At 37.7% G+C, this 22,685-nt stretch overlaps 1 protein-coding gene across 4 annotated transcripts in view; it reads left to right on the top strand.

Annotated features, from left to right (window-relative positions):
* DPYD (dihydropyrimidine dehydrogenase) overlaps positions 1–22,685 on the top strand; it is a 578,647-nt gene that overhangs the window by 290,262 nt on the left and 265,700 nt on the right. For all 4 annotated transcript variants that reach the window (XM_088153490.1, XM_088153491.1, XM_088153492.1 and 1 more), the window contains one exon: positions 10,351–10,535. In XM_088153490.1, the coding sequence (XP_088009616.1) occupies positions 10,351–10,535 (185 nt within the window). The remainder of the gene's footprint in view (positions 1–10,350; positions 10,536–22,685) is intronic.

The raw sequence follows: 22,685 nt of genomic DNA, 5'->3' as shown, positions 1-22,685 counted from the left end.
ACATTAAAAGTGTAACCCTAAGTGTCTCATGAATTTAGGGTTCCAGAGTGCAGGCATCACCACTAAGGAGGAACTCTGAAGCAATTTGCACGTGCGGAAGACCTCCCCAGATGATGATAGCAATCAACATGGTTTCTAATGGAATAGCTATTGGTCAGATATCCTGGTCCTGAGTTGTTTAGTTCAAAAGCAAAATCCTGAACATGGCTTGGTAGCTAATTGACTGCCAGTTCAATTGCTTCAGTAATGGTGTAACATGCATAACCAAGTGCCCAACTCAGCAATTTGTCTATCACATTCTATACCTGCTGGTGTCCATACCATGGACAGGGATAATCTTAATTTAAGATGACTAGTTGTGAACCAATGTAATTAAACTATCTCTGTCCAGAAAAAGGCCTAATTGATATATCAATAGAAGATAGTACTTGGCAGTCCTACTCCCAGTTTACTTGAGTCTACAATCTATATAATTGTCCTTCCAGATAGAATGCAATTCTTCAGAATAGGCACTCTCACCCTCTCAATTTCTATATGCAGGACCACTCAACTACAAGTTGTTTTGGTTCTTATCTGCGTTGCCACTGTGTCCAGGTATTGGTTCAGAAAATGTATAATCTTTCCTGATTCAGATGCTGATGGAGATGTAGTGGTAAGTCTCATCACCATATTGGTGGCACCTAACCCCCAAATTCCTGATGTCCTCTCCTATTAGGTTCATATAGATGTTTGTCAGCCATATGGGGTTGACCAGATCAGGAAACTGAGTGTACAGAAAAACTAGAACTATATTCTGTTGAGATAGGCTGCCTATATTTTCTCTTCCCTCCCTCTTATACACCAGGGAGTTCGGGGGAGCCAGTTTAAGTCTCTTTTTAATATTTTCCCACCTCCCTGGATTTACATATGCTTCTGCACCTGTTGTAGTCTTAATGGCTTTTGGATGGCTTCCCCAAGATCTTTTCCATGGCTTCCTATAGTGTTACATGGAATTTGAAACAACATAGTACTTTGCAGCACCCTGCAGCAGAGATTCCAGGATGCAGAGGCACAGTCAGAAGCAATTGGTTAGTCAGAAGCAATTGCTTAGACAGAAGCCATGTGTTCTGTTAGATTGTCTCCACCAGCAGCAGAACAACCACTCTCACAGAAATAGTCCTGGAAGATACTATGAGTGATGATATCAGAAGCTGCTGACTGATCAAACAGGATAAAGACAGGACACATTGCTTCTGTCTATTCTCCAGAGAGGGTCATCTATGAGGACCATCAGGCTGAATCCAAGATTTGGGATAGAATCAAGGGGCTTGGTGGAGTTTCAGTCTCTGGGTTGGACTATTGTGATCCATTATGATAATGAGGTCAATCCTAGCAATGCTTTCCATGAGAACCCTGCTTATCATGTTCTTAGCAGTAAACTTCATCTTTGGAGTAGTCTTCCAGAGAGAGCAAGACAATAGAAAGTACTCTCATTATACTTTTTGAGAAGACGGTTTTGATGAATTTGTCCTTGCTCAATAATATAATAAAAAGATCCTGAGAAATGTATCTAATATTATAGGAAAAGCTCCTAAGTATACTTTTTCACATGATTTAATTCCCTAATAAGACAAACCAGGACGGTTTAAAGTCTTAACTTCCCTCCTTCCAAACTTTTCTTTATATATGTCTTTAAAGGAAAAGAACCAAATTAGCTTACTTTGTGGAATTCCTGTTGTTAATACTATTCCTACTATTGCTTTTGTTGTTGTCATCGTTGTCATTCACAAGCAAAGGTTTAAGCTGAAAATTACTATTTTTTCTAGATGTAGTCACAAATATACTGCCAGCTTTCAAGGAAAGAAGGCTATAAGATACATATCAAAAATAACATTAATGAGTTGCAAACGCCAAAATTACAGGAACTTATGAAATTGGTTAAACATAAAATACCATTAAACTGTTTACTGAGGCTTCACAGATATACTGCAGCTAATGAGCATTTCTGCTATTTAAATAAGCCCAAATTGAACACACATTACATGGATACATAATTAGTCGTGGCAGTCAAGCACACACTGTATCACTTTTAAAGCTTTATTTGAGGAATCTTTTCCATTTGATTTGTTTTGCTAATTAAAATATTTTCTGGCTTACCAATATATCTTAATATTACTGGAGTTTGCCTGCCCCCCACAAAGTGGCCTATAATTGGTTGATGTTTTTCCATTTGTGTCTATTTACTCAATGTATATAGCAGTTTGAACTGTAATGTAGTATACAAAACAATTTTACTTCTGTCTTGGTGTCACATCATTTGGTAATATTTATATGCTTCTGTCCATGACCTTTGCAGATTCTGTAACCACCTGTCTCTATGGAATACTTGAAACCTGTCATAAATTGTTGGGATCTCAGTAGAATTCATAGCATGGGATGTTAGTCACCAGATCTCTCCTGACTTTCCTCCAGAATACCCTAGTAATATGGAAGATGCAATGTAGTATATTGTAATGTAATGTAATATATGGGAATAATCACATAGTCATAAAAGTTTGGATCCAAAGTCCTGATGATTCAGTTCAATATCCACCAATATATTAAAAGAAAATCCATGCACGCACTTATGGATCAATTCTGCTGTCAGTTGATTAACTACATGTAAAGATTTTTGTGCTTATTTAAAAAAATTCTCTTTTTGCTCCAGAACACCCAAGATATTTCTTTATCTGTGACATGGGCAGAAATAATAGCTAATCAGGTTTACTTTGAATTCACAGTATCTATTTCTTAGGCAGAGTAGTTCAATGATCTCCCAGCAATGGGAGAAAATACAATTATGCCAACCCAAGATTTTATCTCAAGTTTTCAAAACTTAGAGGAAGACAAAGAGCACTAAGGATCTTGTAAAGTAGATTTAGAGAGAAAAAATGATAACTTGGCCAAGATCACTACTGAATAAGCCTTTTGGCCGAGTAAAGATTTGAATACAAATCTCAGTGGTTTATGTTCTGTACACCAGCTATGGCTATTTAACCAAGTAATGCATTGGTCATGTCATTGGTATGGTACTCTTCAGGAGTCAGAAAGCCAAGCTTTTCTCATAGTATTGGTGGAGTAAAATGAAAAACTCCCATGTATGTCACTTCCTTTGAAAAAGGCACAATTAAGACATAGTTAATAAATTATAATTGATTAAACATTCCTTCTTTCTGCCAACTCTGAACTACAGTCATCAGGCCAGAATGAAGTACCCGTTCAAAATGCAAGAAAATTATTTACAATTCCTTTATTTATTACAAGTGCTTTTTATGCCACTTCAGTAAAAAAAATAAATAAAACTAAGCAGTTTACAAAAGCAATATGCAGTAAAGTATTCAGTACATATAATAACAATAAACATAATAATAAAATCACAGAGACAACAACGGTACCCATATACATCATAGGTACACTGATCAGCTGTTTTTCAATCTCAATTTGTCACTTAAGTAGCCAGCTTTTTGCTAATCTTTTAAATATTAACAGGTGAGGGTGCTGATCTTAACTTCTGGGCAATCTGATTCCACTGGATGCCTCTGACAGGAGTGGGAACTATTAATTTAATTTGTTTACTGGCACACCTTGGATGGGCAGATTCTACTTAGAGTAAGCATTCTTGCAGATACCCAGGCCCCAAATCACGTAGGACTTTTGGAAACAAGCTGGTTGCCAGTGTAGCTCCTGAAGTACTGGTGTTACATAACTGCATCTGGATGTTCCCACTAGCACATGGGTAGTTGCATGCACCAACTGAAGTTCCTAGTTGTTTTCAGGGACAGACCCGTGTAGAATGCATTATAATATTTCAAGAAGTAATGAGAACTTAAATGCTGCCAGTGTCTCCTGTTCCAGGAACAGCTGTCATTAGTGCTCCAGCCAAAACTGAGCAAACTCCCTCCTATCCACAACTTCCTGTTCTAGCAGGAGCTGTGAGTCCAAAATATTCCTGATTGTGGACCATCTTTTGCTGGGGGAGCACAATTCCATTCAAAGCTATTGGAATTATCCCAGCATTGGTTGGTTTCTGGATTAATAGCCACTCCATTTTGTTTATATGAGTCTCACTCTGTTCTTCTCCACACAGATCTTTGCAGCTTCCAGTCACTGGGGCAAGTCTCCTACCATACCTTCCATTCAGTTTGGAACAGCAATGTGTAACTGGTTGTCATCTGCTTATTGATGTTACCATAGTCCAAACCATTGAATAAACTTTTCTGAGATCTTATGTAAATGTTACATAAAATAGGAGACAGCATTGAACCCCAAGGTATCCCATATTGCCAGAGTGTCTTATTTCTCATTCTACCTGTAAAGTTATTGCAACCCCCAGCTTGGAAGGAACAAAGCCACTACAGAATGGTGCCTCCAACCCCTAACCCTTGTAGATGGTCCAGAAAGATATTGTGGCTGATGATATTAAAAGTCACCAAGAGATATAGCAGGATCAGTCGGGCTCACCATAGGTCGCTGGCAAGGACAATGAAAATAGCTTCTGTCCTATGTAGAGTCATGAACTCTGAAAAGGGTCCAGATAATCCATTTCCTCCAAAATTCTTTGTAACTGCCTTCTCACTACCTTCTTTACAACCTTCCCTAAAAAGGGGAAGTTGGAGACTTGCCAGTAATCATCTGGAATGGCTGGATCTGAAGAATCCTCTCAAGGAGGAGGCACACTACAACCTTCTTCAGGGTTATCAATATCTCCTCCTCCGACAGTTATTAGTTCAGCATAGCCAAAACCCAGCTCCTTGTCCCCTCTTTGGTGGTTTGAACAAGCCAGGTAAGGTAGAGGCCTAACCACAGTACTCTGTCTACTTCCTCAGGAGTAACAGGTTCAGATTCTCCCCAGACAACATCACAAGCTGTTATCCCAGTCAACTCTTCAGATTCTGTTCAACCAGCCTCTGATTCTGAGCAGGATTGCTGCTCTGCAGGTGGGAGGATGATACAACAGCAGTATTCCTAGCTTGTCCACCTGAATATGTAGAGGACCTCACATCCATGCATCTGCAGAACAGAGCTTCTGGTGGCCATCAGAAATGCCACTCATCCCCCATTACATTGTCGTTGAGGCTGATGCAGTACCCCAAACCAGGCTGGCATATCTCAGTAAGGGGCACCTTGCGACCTACGTTTTGATAATGTATGCCACTTCTCTCTTTTCATCCACAATTAAATTGTGGATTAAGATGGCTTTATTACAGATAGACCAAGTGATTATCTTAAGGCTATTGAATTAAATCAGCTGTTCTAGATTCAGGAGAAAGCAAAGCTAATCTTTGCAGCTTGCAAATAATTTAGAGATGACCAAATCCATATGTTGCTTTTATTTTATTTTAGTCTACTTTTTTTGCAAGCCCTGGGACTTTAAAGCAGACTAATCACTTATGATCATGAAAATATTTCCAGTTTTAAAATTAAGTGTGGAACAGTTTCTTTTCTTGGTATTTTGTCTAACTCATCAGTATCTTATCTTGGCATTCAGGGGGGAGAGGGGGAGAGAGAGAGAGAGAGAGAGAGAGAGAGAGAGAGATTTGGCTTGACATTATCAGTATTAGCAGCCTATATGGTATTCATATTAATTTGTCATAATAGTTTTTTTTTACTATATCAAAAATGAGATGCAGAACCTAATTATTACTTCCTACTAATGCATTTTGAGATAGTGCCTATGTGAACATCTAATATCCAATGTGTTCTTTCTCTTTTTCGTTGTTCCCAACCAGCTTTTTTCAATGCATTTAGTCATACCATTGAACAGAGCTCTATCTTATCTAATACTTTCTTTTGCATTTTCACTTTGGTATAAGAAAGATGAACTGTTTAGCTTGAGGAAGACAGCCAGCAGTTCTAGAGCTACATGAAGCCCCCAGGTTGTCTGTCTGTTCCCCTGGGAGGTCCTTCTATGTTTGCTGAAAATTGCCAATAATTTGTTTCCACCAATGTGATAAGTGAAACACATCAAAACTGCATTGTTAACACCTAAAAACCAGTACATTTTAGTTAAAAGAAAAAGAGAATACTTCCCAACTTCCCACCTCAAACTGAGCACTGCCCACATATAGGATGAAATCCCACCCAAATCTTAAGTATGGCTCTTGGCAATTGCTTTATAATAAAAACCCTTCTGTTTGTTTCTGTTTTAGTTATCCCATTAGCATAACTGTTAACCACACATACATGCTTAAGAGAGGGGTTTTTTTTTAAAGTATGCAATCAAATTGAGACCAGTCTCTTGAGGTGTTAAACACAAAGTATTTATCCTTCAGTCATTCTCTGAGGCAAAAGTGTATTTCTCTTTTTGCTAAAAAAGTTATATTACAGATTAAAATAGGTAAAAATTCTATCTCAAGTGTGCAAATTTATTTTACATGGCACAGCCTTCCCTTGTCTGAATAGCTAACTGATTTCCATAGCAAGATTGGTAAAGTATTTACTTAACAGGTCTGTCTGAACCTCACACAAGAAAGAATTAACTAAGCTCTCTATTTCGGATAGTTCCACTGGCTTTGGCAGAAGTTGTTCTTATAAGCTTTTCCTAATCTAATATTTACTTCATTGTTTGTATCTCATGTTTGTCAGGTATTTATTAGTAGATGACCTCAGATAGCACAATCTTCTGCCACAAATCATGAAATATTCTTGTGTCATGCATTTGAATGAATCTGTATTTTCTCACATTAGATTTACATTGGGAAAATAAACTTCCAGTATCTGGAATAACTGTGCAATGTCTGTGAAAACGTTACTGTCTCTTTTTTCAGATCTGCCTATCTAAGAATCAAACAAGGAATTTGTGATTCTAATGACCCTCATTTTATGGTCTTTCTTGGCTCTGAGTTCTTCTGATATGATGTAACTAGATACCAGTTCTTACCAGTTCTTCTGATATGATGTAACTAGATACCAGGGTCAGAATTAGGGCAAACAATGTGGGTTGTTTTCTATCAAATTAGCTGTCAACTTCATCTTTCTAGAATCCTTTTTATTTCATTGGCCTATGACCCAATGTTTTTTTTCTTTGAGATTTTCTATTTTTGTTTCATTGTTATTCTCATCCAAATTAAATTGTTTTGCTTCCTCTGTCACAAGATTGACCATCTTTGGTCTAGCTGCTTAAAATTCACAGAAGACTTGTCTTTTCTACTTCAGAATTATTGTAGGAAAAAAACATACTTCTGGATCAGCAATATGCTAGCAGATTAGCATTACTTAAAATTATCCAAACTCTCTCATCTGGTGCCACTAACAAATCCCTAATACACATACAGTATAGGTAACTGTGGTCATATATGGCTTTTATCTCCACTCTGGAGTCCTGCCTATTTCTTTACCACTGAAACCAAGTAGTAAGGGACAGATCACTAGATCAACTGCAAGAGAGAAATAGCTATCTGTAGTAGTATCACTGTGGGGAGAAGGGCTTCCCCTATTGTTACTCTCTCTTCCATTTCTTTTCATCAATCTAATGTTTAGCCCATTGGGAATGGCTAATCTTGTAAGAAAAATCTAGTTCCTTTCAATAATTAGAGCTTTGAGTTTAAGGAAGGTTTCCCAAGACAAAATCCAGCTGTGTGGGCTCCTTTTGTGCAAAAACAACACATATTTGACACTGTTCTGTGACAACTGAGAAAAATGCTAGCAGGTTTCTCTTTTACATATATGACAGCACAGCTACATCAGTTTAATTGACCTTAGCAATCTACATCTGTGTGTGGTATGTCCCCAAGGAATATTACAGAGAGAAAGACCGAGAGAGAGAAAGATCTTTTGGAAGTAAAACAAACAAACAAAACAAAACAAAACTGGACATCACGAAATGATAATAAATTGTAAAATTTCTTCAAGACAGGGTAACACAATCCTGTCATAAAAATGTACCATATTAGGGAATTGCACAAAGGAGCTATCTTAAAACCCAATTATATCAATCCCAGATTATTAATGTATAGCCTTTTATGGCAAAGGTGACTTTAAGGTGACCTTTTATGGCAAAGGTGACTGTATAGCCTTTTATGGCAAATTAAGATGATTTTTATCATAAAAAGGCAAGAGAAAAATATTCAGTCTACTACCCCTTTATATCTCATTTCTTTATTTCTTTTACTATAACCATGTATTATTTATTATGTGTGTGTACTCTTTTGCTAGTTTTGAAAGGCAAAATACAAGGGCGCCCACACACCTTCCATCCCCAGAGGTTTCCTGTGAGGTAATTAGGGTGAGGGAATGGCTGATCCAAGCTACTGAGGAAATATGGCCAAAGGAGGTTTGAAACTGATATCTGATTAGATTACTTAAAAGTAAGTCTGATTCAATATATTATCACCATGCTATAGTAAGAACGAGATGGGGTCAACTTGCCCTGTGAACTGTTCAAATTGTCCTAATTTTCAAAAAACGAAACAGAGAGAGAAATCTGATCCAGGGTTTCATATTTTCAATCTCAGCAGTTCCTGTGAAGGAAAAACAAGCATCTTTTGTTGGCCTTCCGGAAGGCCCTTAAAACATAGTTTTGTCACCTGGCTTGGGGATCCCTTGACAGAGTGGAGCCTGCTAGACAGTTACATGATGGTTAACTGGAATGCACTCTCTGTATGTTTTTTTTTTTTTGCCATTTTTTTTTTATCTTTCTAATTTATTTTGATTGTATTTTTAATTGGTTTTTATATAATTGGATAGTTTTATTATGTATACCGCCCAGAGTCACTAATGAGATAAGTAGCTATATAAACGTGATAAATAAGTAAGTAAGTAAGTTAGTAAATGAATAAATAAATGAGAGCCAGTTTGGTGTAGTGGTTAAGGCTGTAGGTTGGGAACCAGGAGACTGTGAGTTGTAGTCCTGACTTAGGCATAAGTCACTCTCTCCCAGCCCTAGGAAGAAGCAAGCAGTGGCAAACCACTCCTGAAATCTTGCCAAGAAATTGCAGGGGCTAGCCCAGGCAGTCACCAGGAATAAAGACTGACTCGAAGGCATGCATGCATGCATAAATCTTTTAGAAAGCTAGCACCTCAGGAAGCAGGATTCTTTGGCCTATTTTTTTTTCCTATCTTTTTTTTTTTTTGCTGAGCTGCTAGTTAATACATGTACTAAAAAATGCACAGAATAGCATTTTATCATGTGATTCCTTTACTTACAGCTTGACACAGTATAGTCCAGAGACAGTTTTTAGCACCTCATCTGTTGTTTATGAAAACTAAGCTATAGCCTACATAATGCTTGATTGATTGCTATGGCAACTTTCTGTTTCCTACAACTTTTACCAGGAACACACAAGTACTGGGCGAGGAAAATAAAAACATTAGCATTCCCCTCATGCTCATGTATTGCCCACATTTTCTAGTGAACTATCTGAAATTGGGAGTGGGGGTGAGAGGAAGGAGAGCTAGCATCCAATTACTATTTTTGCATAGCTAATGTTTTGAAAGCAAACACATCACATATTGTATCTACACTTTCATCCATATGTATATGAGACCACCTAATCCAAACCAGATGGAGGGTTTTTGAATTCAAAGGATTTGAATGTGAAGTGCAATAAGTCAAAGTAACTCATTTTCTTTTCCCTGAAATCATCAGATGCATAACCAGGTACAAACAGCTTCCCTCAAACTTCAGGAGACTTGAGTCTCGCCATATTTCTTTTATCTTACTTCAACATTGACCTAAGAGTGGTAACACTGAGAAAACTTCATTGGAAGCCTTTCTGAGGTCTTGTCTAGATTCTTAAATATTGAAACGGCACCACAATGGGTATTGGCACCCAGGAAATAAAGCTTTCTGAGGCCATGTAATGTCCATATTGAGGGTTCAGATACCCTAGAGAATTTAGTTTCCTAAATTCTATCATATATGGATGCTGCGATTCACAATCACAACATTAGAGACATTTGCAAGAAACCTCTTCTTATTGCCACAACTGTTGAAAGGTAGACTTTGATGGAAGAGAAGAAGATGGCAATAGTTATGGGTATCTTATGAAGCCAATTCTGAGCTTAAGCGGTATCTCTAAAGGAACACCCGTGTCTCTGATTAGAATAGATAGGAGACCAACTTCATAGGAATGATAAAAGAATAGGTTAGTCCATATATTTCATGCTATAGGAAAACAATGGGAATGAATGTTATTACATACCTTTGTTCCCTTATGTGAAAGCTGTGACATGTGGTCACACCATCTACAGTAATCCTCTAGACTTGGTCCCAGATTTAAGCCCTGGATATTATGCTGCAAGCCTGGCAGTCCCTGATAAATGCATCACTCAAGGATTGTTTTGTTTACAAAGTTTCTTTGATCTCTCTTATCCTCTTTCCTTTCATTACAGTAAAAGAAGCTCTGTATCCTCTCAAGTTTAACAGTTGGGGTCTCCCCGAAGTTGATCTGGAGACTATGCAGACAAGTGAACCAGGGATTTTTGCAGGTGGTGACATCAGTGGCCTGGCCAACACTACAGTAGAATCAGTGAATGATGGAAAACAAGCTTCCTGGTTCATGCACAAATACATACAGGTAAGTGTTGAGTTTTCTCTGATTTTATCCATTTAATTCAGATCCCTATTTTTCAATCTCAGTAGAGTATATAATTAAAGAACTCCTAAAATATAATTGATTCCAAGATCATATTGCAAGTAGTGCACAAGTTCAACAGAAGACTTATTATTTGAAAGATGAGATATTTAAAAACTATGAGAACTTAAAGCTTTGCTAAGCTAAAAGTGTATTTATTGGTTGTGTATCTATTTCTGCCTGCATAAGTGGTAAAGGTAATTGCTTTAATTTGTTTTTTCACTTAACCAATGAGAATTACTCTTACTTATCAGTACTATTTTTCTACCCAAAGGGAATGCATTTCATACATAATACCCTGCATAATATGCCTGTAAAAAATTACCAGTAGGGTGTACACTGTAGCTTATCTGTGTCCACTGCCAAGGTACATGATCCTGTTTCTATTTATGGGTTATGTAGTTATGAAGTTTCCCACTTCCATTTCCCATCTTTCTGGAGGAAGGACATACTTTAAATAGGCTTCTTCCCATTAATGACAATGATAATAGTAGTAATAATAATGATGGAAAATTAAACTCTGTAGGGTCACCTCCAGCCCTCATTTCTTTGAGCTATGTGGCCAGCAGCACTATCTTTTGAGGAGATGGAAACAACAGCAACTATCTTATGATTTAAATATCATTTTTATTAATTATAACAAAAAGGAAAGCTTTCTTTTAGCTTGCATAGCCAAATGCCCAAACAATTTGAATTAGATAGAATAAGTCATTTAGCACTGATAAAAATGCAACCAGCATCACAGACACCTCCCTCCCATAAAATATTATGGGGAGATTGGACACAAATCCAGATGGGTAGGATCTGAGGTTCAAAAAACTTAAGATGATACAAAATTTACAAGACTTGAATTAGTAAAAAAGACAGTAAAATGTGGTACAAGAAACAGTGGCAAACTTTTTAAAAGAATTAGCAAACATATTCAGAATATCAGAGACCATGCAATAGACAAGCATATTTTAAAACAAAGAATCTGATTACAAATCCTTACCTACAACTTTTTTCTTATCTCAGAGAAGATGTGAGATTTTCCTCAGCTCACTTTTTCAGCTAACTAGTCCTGACTAATACCTGATTCCTATACATTGCAATCTTCAAGCCAAATTTTGGGAGCACTTCTTTTTGGCTCCCGTTGGGTTACCTTACCCTAACCCAATAGATTTCTGGCATATGTTTCAATAACCTTCCTCATCTTAGAACCAGAAGAAGCAACAGAAACCCCGCCTCCTGTGCACGCCAGCTGGGCTCTGCTCTAGGAAGGAGGCTCTGGCAAACCACTTCCGAAACACTTGCCTTGAAAACTGCAAGGACTCATCCAAGCAGTCACTGCAGAGTCAGTAATGACTGAGCGCAGATTTAAAAAAAAAAAAAACTCACAAAAGATAGATGTTCTTTCCAGTATGTATCTTGCTTACATTGTTCCTCACTCTCTCTTTCTCTCTCTCCTGGCTGTTCTTTCTTTTTGAACCCTTCCCAGATGATCTGTTTCTTTTCATATCTCCCAGCTATCTCCCTTCCTTTTATCTCAAGACAAATATTTTTTTTAAACAAGAGAGGAGGGCCTGAAGAATCTCCTCCTAGTTTTGCTCAGGGAAAACTCTTTTTCTTCATCTCTTTCTGGGGGCCAGGATTCCAAAAACGCCCAAAGCTGTCATTCTTTCTAGCCAAAAAGATGATGATGTGGGTCATGTTCAGTGTATGTTATTGCATTTGAAGTTATTATGGATTCTCCCAACTGTTTGCTTAGGCATATCTATATTGGTGATGTGAGAGGTTGGGGAAAGGAATGAAAGTAATAGCAATGGCCAAGTTAGTTGACAGCCCCTCAGCTCATGTGGGTAGAAATGTGGGAAAAAGCATCTCAAAAGATTCAGAGAGGCTCCACCTTAATTAACTCACTGTAAACAAGGCTGGGAAATTTCTATGATCATGCCCAAGATTCTGTATTTATTCCAATTGAGCATTAAAGATGCCTGACTGAAATCTGTATATTCCTTGCTTCCTTGGTCTTGCCCACCTCTGTGGGGCTTGACTGCTGTCTGGTTGAATGTGAAGAGGAAATGTGGTTTGCCCATTCGTTACAACACCTTATTCAGGTAACAGCATGAAATATCTATATATTTTTTAAAAAATCCTTAGCATTATCTTCTGGAACAGAAATTATTATGTATGGGATGTTATCACACCAGGAGTTTCTAAAATCCATAAAATATAAAACATAGGCACCTGAAAAAAGAAGCCTGTCTATTTGTCAGATACATCTGACAGTCACACAAGAGATCAACAGGAGTTAGGCAAGAGAGCCTTGCTGAAAAAGGAACATACTCAAGCAGATTCCACTGACTGATTCTGAAAGGCTCATACATTCTGCCCTTTGATATCACAAACTGACACTCTGGGACAATCCTTGTTTTAAAATTGCTTATGACTTTTCTTGAAACCATGGCCAAACAGGAGTATTAATTCTTTTGATCAGCTTATTAACAACTCAGTTTTTAAATCATCTGAATTATTGCAAGAGAAATTTGGATTATTTAAAGCTGCAAAATGGGAGAATATTTAATTAAAACATATTTAGATTTAATAATTTGGTCCAGATACATTAGGAGTGTCTATAGCTCTCAAATTATTGTCAATATTGAAATGTGTTTTGAATGATTCTAAGTCTATAGTTCTTTTTAAAAAAATAAATAATTAAAAAGTATTACTAAGATAGGTATTCATTATTTGCAAATAATCTATAATAAAGATTTGGAATATCCCATATTAATTAATAAATGGCTTAGGGTTTTAAAGAATATTAAGCTTATTTCTATTAAATAAGTTTCTTATTTAATCTTAAGAGGAGATTAATTAACAAAATATTTTTGTCATATTTATTTGACACTTCAGAAAATGGTTTAGAAGAGTTGGCTATCAACTTCATTATGTTAGAAGTATAAATTTAATAAAAGGATACTTGCTCATAAGATATGGGCTTGTCCCCATATTGCACCATTTTGTTTAATATCCATCATGTAGTTAATATGGTGCTACAAACATCAATATGATATAAAGATGTGTGCCCTTGAATTAGAAATCAAAAACCTGGAAGTATATAATGAATTATTGATTTAGCAAGTATTGAGGGCAGCAACAAAGATTACTCTTTAGTTTTATAAGATAGTGCAGTATTAGATTTTAAAGTTTGGATTGTTGATACAGTGTATGTTTACTTTATCTATATGAAACAACTCTTTATTGATACAATAGAAAGACCAATTAATATATTGAATGAGCAAGGTTTGATGATGTATTTAAAAATTCAGCTAAATTATTTTTCCTATGTAATATACAGTGTAATATGTTTTTATTCTTTTCCCTTTTTCCCTTTTAATTTTTTGTTCTTTATTTCTGATTTTTGTTCTTTTCATTTTTTTCTCTTTTTTGTATAGTAAATTAATAAATAAATACCAAAGAGTTGCTAACCAGTACCTTGTGGTAGTAAACCAATAAGGGGTGCCCACAGTGGGAATTCAAATAGATTGAGCAATCCGGGTTTTACATACTTGTGGTGTACGTAACACATGATGTTCATGTTGTTCAGTGGAATTGGTACAGTAACTGTACTGATCATTTCAAAGAATGGGATTACCTCAGCTGTGAGTTTTATGTATTTTATGATAGTTTTTATATGCTTTTAAATTGTTCTTTTTCTTGCTTTTAAATAATTGCATTGTACTTTCTTGCCATTTTTATATTTCTTTTAATTGTTTATAAGCCACCCAGAGTCATATATGTGAGATGGACAGCTATATAAATTTAAATAAATAAATAAATGAATGAATGAATGAATGAATGAATGAATGAATGAATGAATGAATGAATGAATGTTAGGCAGGCCAGTATAGTTCCCTACAGATTGAACCAAGGTGGCATTCGTTCTCAGCCTTTTAAAGCAGGCAGATGGGCAATTTTCATTAATTGAAAGCAATAATAGAAGCTATCAAGATTTTATGCAGAAGTTCAAAGTTGCATTTGATTACCCCGACAGGTGATTAACTGCTAATCAGGAGATTTGTAAATTGCAGCAAGGAGAAAAACACAGGAGTAGGTAGCAGATTTTTGGTTATATATCAGCAATGTGCCCTGGAATGATTAACCAGTGGCTCTGATTGACCAGTTTCAGGAAGGCCTTTCCAATAAACTGAGGGATGAATTAGACAAAGCACACCAGAGACCTTGGAAGAGTTATTTTAACATGTGTGGTAGGCTAGAGAGTTAAGGCACAGAGAAGATAACAGAGGGAGATGGTTTCATAGCCTTTCCTTAACCTTCCTCCCTCCCCAGTTTTCTCCTCAGACTCCAATGGTATGGAGCCATGCAAACAGGGACAGTGAAGAGATCCCTGTCTGCAGCAGAGAAACAACAAGGATGAGACCTCAGGTTATGTTCTTACTGTGGTAGACCTGGTAATTTAGCAGCAGCTTGCCCCGCTGTTCTTCATTTCTTTGAACTGGCTAAAAAATATAGCTCCTATGGAGACTTAGGACACCTTGTGAGTAAATACCTGAATTGCTCCAAAGCCCTGACATTAGTAGTGGGGCTTCAGACCATTAAAGAGAGAGCTCTGACATTGAACACCAGACAGTTGCATTTTGTAATCCCCATTAGTCTTTTCACCTCCACAGGCCCAGAAGTCCAGCTATCCGGTTTTTTGGACTCTGGGGAGACTGCTGATTTCATAAGTGAGGCAATTGTGCAGCAGTTGGGTTTGCACAAATAGCTGCTGGAAAAGCCCATGCCAGTGGAGACAATCAGTGGCAGTCCCCTCAAATCCTGCAATGTACAACTTCTTTGCAGCTAAGAATAAATGACCATGAAGAATTCTTGCAACTGTATGCGTCCTTGCAAGTCCCAACTGTCCTAGGCACAGACTGGCTACAAACACATGATCCTGATATTCACTGGGAGCAAAGGTTTACTTCTTTCTTAACCATGTCAACAGCACCAACTGCAGTGCCTATCCAATTGTAGGCATTGGACTCTTCTTTTTCCCATACCACTGTCTGAGCCTCCTTCTTTGCCAGAAAAGTATGCAGATTTTACTCACGTTTTGGGAGGAAGTGGAAGCTGCCCCCTTGCCTCCACATCATCCATATGACTATAGTATCAATTTGCTACTTGGAGCCCGGATCCCAGCTAAATGGCAATACCTGAAGTCTATTCAAGAGTTAACAGCTTTAAAGGAATTTCTAGATGACAATCTGAAGAAAGGTTTTATTCACCCTTCATCTCCTCTGCTGTGCTATTTTTTTTAATATAAAAATGAAAGATCATTCTTCTTTGAGACCAGTTCATGGCTATAGACTTCTCAATTCTGTAGCCATTAAAAATCATTACCTACTGCCTCTAATTTCGGGTCTTTCTCTACTTTCAGAAGGCATGCATTTTCACAAATTGGACTTGAGAGGAGCTTACCTTTTAATTTGGATGAAGGAAGACCATGAATATTTAATTTAACAGCCTTTGAAACTTGTTATGGCAAGTTTGAAAGTGCTTTTGGTCTAGTTAACTGCCTGTGGTCTTTTCCACATTCATGAATGAGATGGCCTTAGATATTCTGGACAAATATGTGGTAGCTTACCTGGATGACATTTTAATTTTTTTTCAGAAGATCCTTTTCTGCATTCTATTCAGGTCAGAAATGTGTTAGAGCACCTACACAAACACCTACTCAAACACAAGATGTATGCTAAGTTGGAAAAATGTGTGTTTGATCTTCCTGCCTTGGACTTTTTAGGTTATCAGATCTCTAGAAAAGGGGAACAGAGGTGCAATCCATTCTTATAAGGCAGGTACCTAGAAATGTGAAATATGCCCAATGTAAATTTACATAAATTTCATTCCTGATTTCGTTGACTGCACAAGACCACTAATTTGGCTTCTGAAAAAAGTTCACCAGTTTAAGTGGTCTACTCATAAAACAAGCAGTCTTTCAGGACTTGAAACTCACTTTTTCCTCCAACCTCTACTCTGCCATTTTTTGTGATTGAAAGGCAAGTTTTTCACAGTGGCCATTCCTCTTCCTCTGAGAAACTTTGCCACAACAATACAAATGCAGGACATGGGTGAATTTTTAAGACACTGCATCTCTTACTTAGAGATTTCTGGTGGTCAAGGGTGAGAGAGGATGACAAAGGCTACAGTGTTTTACCTGATGTTATCAGGCCATGGCTATTTGTCAGCCCTATGAGGTAGTCCAGACAAGAACCACACCCAGAAGTACTAGCTGTAACTTTATTGTAAGGTTACATTGCATGTCTGAAACTCTCTCCCCTCACCTTTACAGTCCAAGAAACTAGGCAGGGTCCCTTCTGAGACATTTGCCATGCTCACATTCCTTCTGCAGACTCATCTGCCATTTGTCTGACCATTGTCTAGTCTGTGGCTCTTCCACCTGTCTCCCAAGGAAATCTCCACATGCCATTACAGTATTTCTGTTAAGTCAGCCAGTTTGCTCCATCCACTTCACTCCCTCATTGGATCATGGGGCACAGTTTCCCAGGACTTGATTACTAATCTCCTAGATGTGCAGGGTTTTATGACCGTTCTAGTAGTAGTGAATTTGTTTACCAAGGTGGCTCATTTTATTCTCTATAAAGGGCTACCATCTCTTTTGAAATAGCACAGCTTTTCTAGACCGCTTTTTCCCATACAGGAACTTAGTTTATCGTTTGATCTCAGATTGTGGCTCTCAATTTACATTCTGGTTCTGGAACACTATCTTTCAGTTAGTGGACATTCATATTCATTTGTCCTAATCTCCTCAACCAGAGATAAAATGGGGGGATAGAGAAGACCAATGCTATACTTGTGTTGCTATGATGTCCTATCAATTGGACAATTAACCTGATTTATTGCCATTTGCAGAATTTTTGTATAACTACTCTCTGCCTTCCTCTATTGGCATGCTTCCAGTTCAAGCAGTTTAGGGTTATAACCTTGCCATTTGGCCTCCTCACACCTGCCTCTACAGATCCTCAAGCTTCTGATTTTCTCCATGAGAGACAGGTGTCACAGTTCCTCTTAAGGGAACAGCTGGATTTGCTAAGGCTGGGAATAAACAGTTAGCAGATATGTAAGGGCAGGAAGGTGCCTGGATTGCCTTGGGGTATTTGGTGTGGCTTTGCCCTAAGTTTTTACCTTTCTCTTCCTTGTGCAAGAAACTGAATTCAAAGCTTATTGGCCCTTTCTCTGTAACTGCTCAGATCGGCCTAGTGGCCTTCCATTTGCAGTTGTCTATTTCTCTGACAATAGATCCAATGTTTCACCACTTTTTTCTTGTGTGGGAGTGCCACCTTGTCCCATCTCCTCTTCCCACCCCCAGTGCTGGTATACAGGGAAGAGGAATACAAACTGGAGTATATTTTGGGTTCTAGATGCAGGAGGAATGGTTAGAAAATTACTGGTAAACTACCCTGATACAGATTGTGGGAAGTGGCAGAAAAGGTACACATGCCGCAACTTGTCTACCAGTTTCATCTGAAATTTCCATGCAAGCCCCATCCCCCTGAACTACTGAACTGTCTCCTGCTATTCCAGACTTTGATCACAAAGAAGACTCCATGCCCCTATTGCCCCTGCTTCACAAGCTGCTGTTTCAGTCTCAGATGTTGAACAGGGGAGAGATGCGAACATTCCAGCCTCTTCAGGTTCTTCCATCTCAGACTAGTACTCAGGGAAGTCACTGCTCTTTATGCTTACCATGATGGATGGAGAAAGTAAGTCTGAAGAGGTGAGGTGGGGTAATTTGATGGAATTTTAACTGACCACAAAAACACGGAGGAGACAGCAAGGCAGTTAAGGGAAGAAACAGTGCCTTTGCAGAAGAGATACTTGAGTCTAAGCAAAGGAGGAAGTGTGAGAAATAGACTCAGAGTAACTTTGCCTTAATTACACTAGGTATAAATTGTATGGGAGAATTACTTTGGTAGGCTTTCAACATTATGTTATATTACCTTACTAGTAATAAATATCTTTCCAGAAATCCAAGTGGTTCTTGTTTCCTGACTTTGCCAGCCTCCCAGGACTTAGCATAGCATGATTTACAGATGGAAGAGGCTGCTTACGTGTGAATTGCCTGAATGGGGTTTATCTTATATGAGTATAAAAAACACTAATTCCTCCAATGCTTTAGCAGTTATATTTGCTTGTATGCTGTGACTTACGAGAACAGCTATTTATCTTTCTAAAGTGTTTTGGGAGGAGGATGTCACAGTAACCATTGGGTTGCTCGGTGATCTCCATCCTGATGCCACTTAGATGTGCACGAGCAACAACTTCCAGAATTCCACACCAGTCCCTGTACATCTAGAGGCACCAGCTTGGAGTAAATGGGCTGATATGGTTATAGTCCTTGTATTTTTATTGGGATTTGTGATTTTCTTTTCTTTGGACATTAGATCATAGAATGATCATTCTACCATATTGCTTCCATTTTGATCTCAGATCTGGCCTTCATGGGAAAGAATGGTACTTCTGTTTCTTTCCAAACTATTATTATTATAATGGAAAAATTCACTGGTCCTTTAATGCATCATATTTCTGTGTAAGGATAATCATATTTCTGTGTCAGGATAATTTATTTGGGGTGTGATGAAGCAATATCATCATATGTATTCTGGCAACATTTTATTTTTTCATGCCCATTTGGCAAAGATGGCTTAGTAATATATTCAGAGAGTGGTATAAGGGAAAATATAAAGTTTATCTTCACTATTTTCAAAGGAGTATGATAATAGATAGTTGTGGCAAAAATAAGATCCAGTTCCTCAAATTATTTTTAAGATAGCAACAGACTCTTTCTTCTCAATGTCAAGTGTCGCTACAATACAAATAGAAGAAGGGGGGGGGAATAGGAGGAGCTTATGATGTGATGAGAAGGTTGGAGTCATACTGAAATCTGAGCAATATGGAGGAGGGTAATTGTGGTATATGTAGAAGTGGCTGAATGATTTTCATTTGTAAAAAAAAAAAAAACAATAAAAGAGAAAATGAAGTGATAGCAGTTCTCTGAGTTCAAAATGACTCAAATGGTACAAATGACCAGGAATCAGAAGCAAAAGGAAAATGGAAAAGAAGTTTTAAGACTAATTCCGATATTCAGGAACTTTATACCTGCTGTAACTGAAAATTACAGCAAGCCAAGCTAAAAGCTAATGAAGGAAATGTGTAACATTTCTTAGATATATAGCTGTTGCCATTAGCTTGTGGGTAGATAAACTTTCTTTCAGGTTGAGCTCAGCTCTCAGTAACTGTTTGAAAGTATCTTTGTAGCTTGCCAAATATGGAACTGGTTTGCCATTACTTCCTTTTAGGATTTTTCAACTTCTCATTTAAATCACAATCTAGCAGTCTGCCATTCAGGTACTAACCAGGTCTAACCCTACTTATGTCTCCCAACATAAGCCACAGTCAGCTGAGTGTTGCTACTACTGTGATATCAGGCATCAGTTCAGTTTTTTGTGACCTCCAATATGTCATCTAGTAGCCAAAATGAGGGCGTTCTTTTTCAGAATGTGCAGTTGAATTTAATTATTTTGTATATTTTCACCTGGATATTTGTAATATTTGCACCTGAATATTAGTAGTCTGCATGTTTTGCATGGATTTCTAATGAAACCGTTATCTAGTTGTATTGAATCTTTGGGCATAGAAGGATAGTTGGGTTTTTATTTTTTATGTATAGTTAAACAATTGTATTATACTATGCATACCAGGAAGTTATAGCAGGAAGTCTGCAATGTTATTTGGTTAAAATGTTTAAGATGATGCAGCCTTGCTTATCACTTGTAGGGTAATTTACAGCATTTAGATCACGATCTTCAAATTTCTCCACCAACTAGCTTTGCTCTTTTAAGTAGGGATTGCACTGACTGCTTTGAGGCAAAATACTTACGTGGAATTAGACCAATTGTCTATAAGCTATCAGTCTCTGTAAGTTTTTGTTGTTGTTGTTAGAATTCTTTCTTTGAGTCTCTATCTGTAGTACTTTGATTCCAAAGCTTTACAGAAAATAGATTAAAAAAGGAGAAAATAGATGCTTTAAAAGCTGTAGGGTTTTTTTAAAAATCAGAATATTGTTATATTCATGCTAGAATTTGCTTCAAATAATAATAATAATAATGTATTGTCGAAGGCTTTCATGGCCGGAATACAATGGTTGGTGAGGGTCTTCCGGGCTGTGTAGGTCGTGTTCTGGAAGTTTTGTTTCCTAACATTTCGCCAGCATCTGAACAGTTTACACAATGAACATGCTAATCACCCTCAGCAGCCACTCGTTAACAACTCAATAGAAGAAAAAACCCTGCCTAACCCCCAGGAAGATACACACATATTCTGACACCAAAACAAGCAGCCACTCATTAACCCAAACCCCCACACACCCCCTAACCCCCCCTAACCGCCCCATCCCCCACCCCCCCAATCCCCACCCCCTTCAGATCTCTATAAATACCCACAAAAGGGTCACATCATCCTGGGCACAGAGAGAACTGCTCCTGTCTGTGCTCCTGCCCGCTGAAGATGCCGGTCACAGATGCTGGCGAAACGTTAGGAAACAGAACTTCCAGAACACGGCCACACAGCCCGGAAGACCCACACCAGCCAACAACAACAACAACAACAACAACAATAATAATAATTCCATCATAACATTCCACATTATAGAAAGTGAGCTGGCAGTAGATATGAATATCTTTAAAATGACTCTCAACTGAGAGTACAGTTCTTTGGGGGTGGGGGATCTGTTAGTATTGGAGCTAGGGTTAGCCACTTGGTTTATATTGCAAGTATCACATATTTCAAATTCTGAAACATGAAGTGTAATTCTGCAATTCATTTTGAAAGCATAATAGTAATAGCGGTGGAAAAGTTACCAGGATTAACAGTGGAATCTAAACCATCATATCTTCCTGTAACTGTCTGGTCAATGAGCTGAATATGAGCCAGCAATGTGTTTGCAATAAAATTAAGTACAATTTTAGGCTGAATCAACAGAAGTATGGTTTCTAGATCATGAGAAAGAATAGTCCCCCTCTTCCTTGCTGAGTTCTGGGCATCAACATTTGAGAAAAAAATCAGAGAAACTCAACTAGCTGAAGAAAGTTGCCAATATGATAAGGAGACTGGAAACTAAGTCATATGAAGAGAAAGATTAAGGAAATTAGGAATGTTTACCTTGAAAAGATTAAAATGATTTTGATTGTATTCTTCTGCTATTTGAAGGGATGTCACAAAAAATGGTACCACATATGAGTGTAGCATAAATAATTTAATTTAATTTATTGGAAATAAGATTCCAGTTGAAGGATGGGGTAAGCTCCCTAATAGTAAGAGTGGTTGGCCCTTGGATCAGTGATTGATAGTGGGCTCTCCTTTACTGACTCTCTTCTAGCAGAGGATATGCAACTATTACTAGAAACACATTAATTTGGATCCCTCTGCTGAGTAGAGTTGAACTTGATGTCTTAAATGTCCCCTTCCAAATCTTTGATTCTGTAATTCGCTATACATTTTCCGCTAACTGCCCCACAAGCTAACATGCAAACAGTGGCCACAAAAGAAAATGCTTCCAGTAATGCCCCACTCAAGTATGGGGTATCCTTCCTATTAATATTGGGAGAGTGATAAATAAAATAGCTCAATCCAGAATGTGTGTATGTACCTGCTTATCATTTATCTGTTAAAGTAAGAGCCAGTTTTTTTTTTTAAAAGGAAGGAATTCTAATTTAGAACCACAAACTAGATGCATAGATTGAAATCAGATTTTAAGACCTAACCTCCAGAGTTTTGTAAAATAAGTAGCTGCCAAAACTGTCCTGAATATGGGGAGAGCCCACACAACATTTATACACCTGCTATTTCAGGGTACGCCTGCAGGCACTTTGGGATATTCAAATACAAAGTACTATTTAAATTCCTTTGTAATAGGCAGCTCTAGGCTGATTCAAACAGTATCTGGCAAGCTTTTTAGCCAAATAAACAGATATTTCTCCCAATGAACATCTTAATGCGTGCAACACACAAATAAGACATGTGTAGACATGCAGT

Source organism: Python bivittatus, unplaced genomic scaffold (assembly GCF_059951505.1).
Source record: "Python bivittatus isolate LINGU-HERP-01145 unplaced genomic scaffold, Pbiv_v1 ctg000700_np1212, whole genome shotgun sequence".
NCBI lineage: Eukaryota > Metazoa > Chordata > Lepidosauria > Squamata > Pythonidae > Python > Python bivittatus.
The sequence above is the reverse complement of the archived record's forward strand: the minus strand, read 5'-3'. Positions and strand labels throughout refer to the sequence as shown.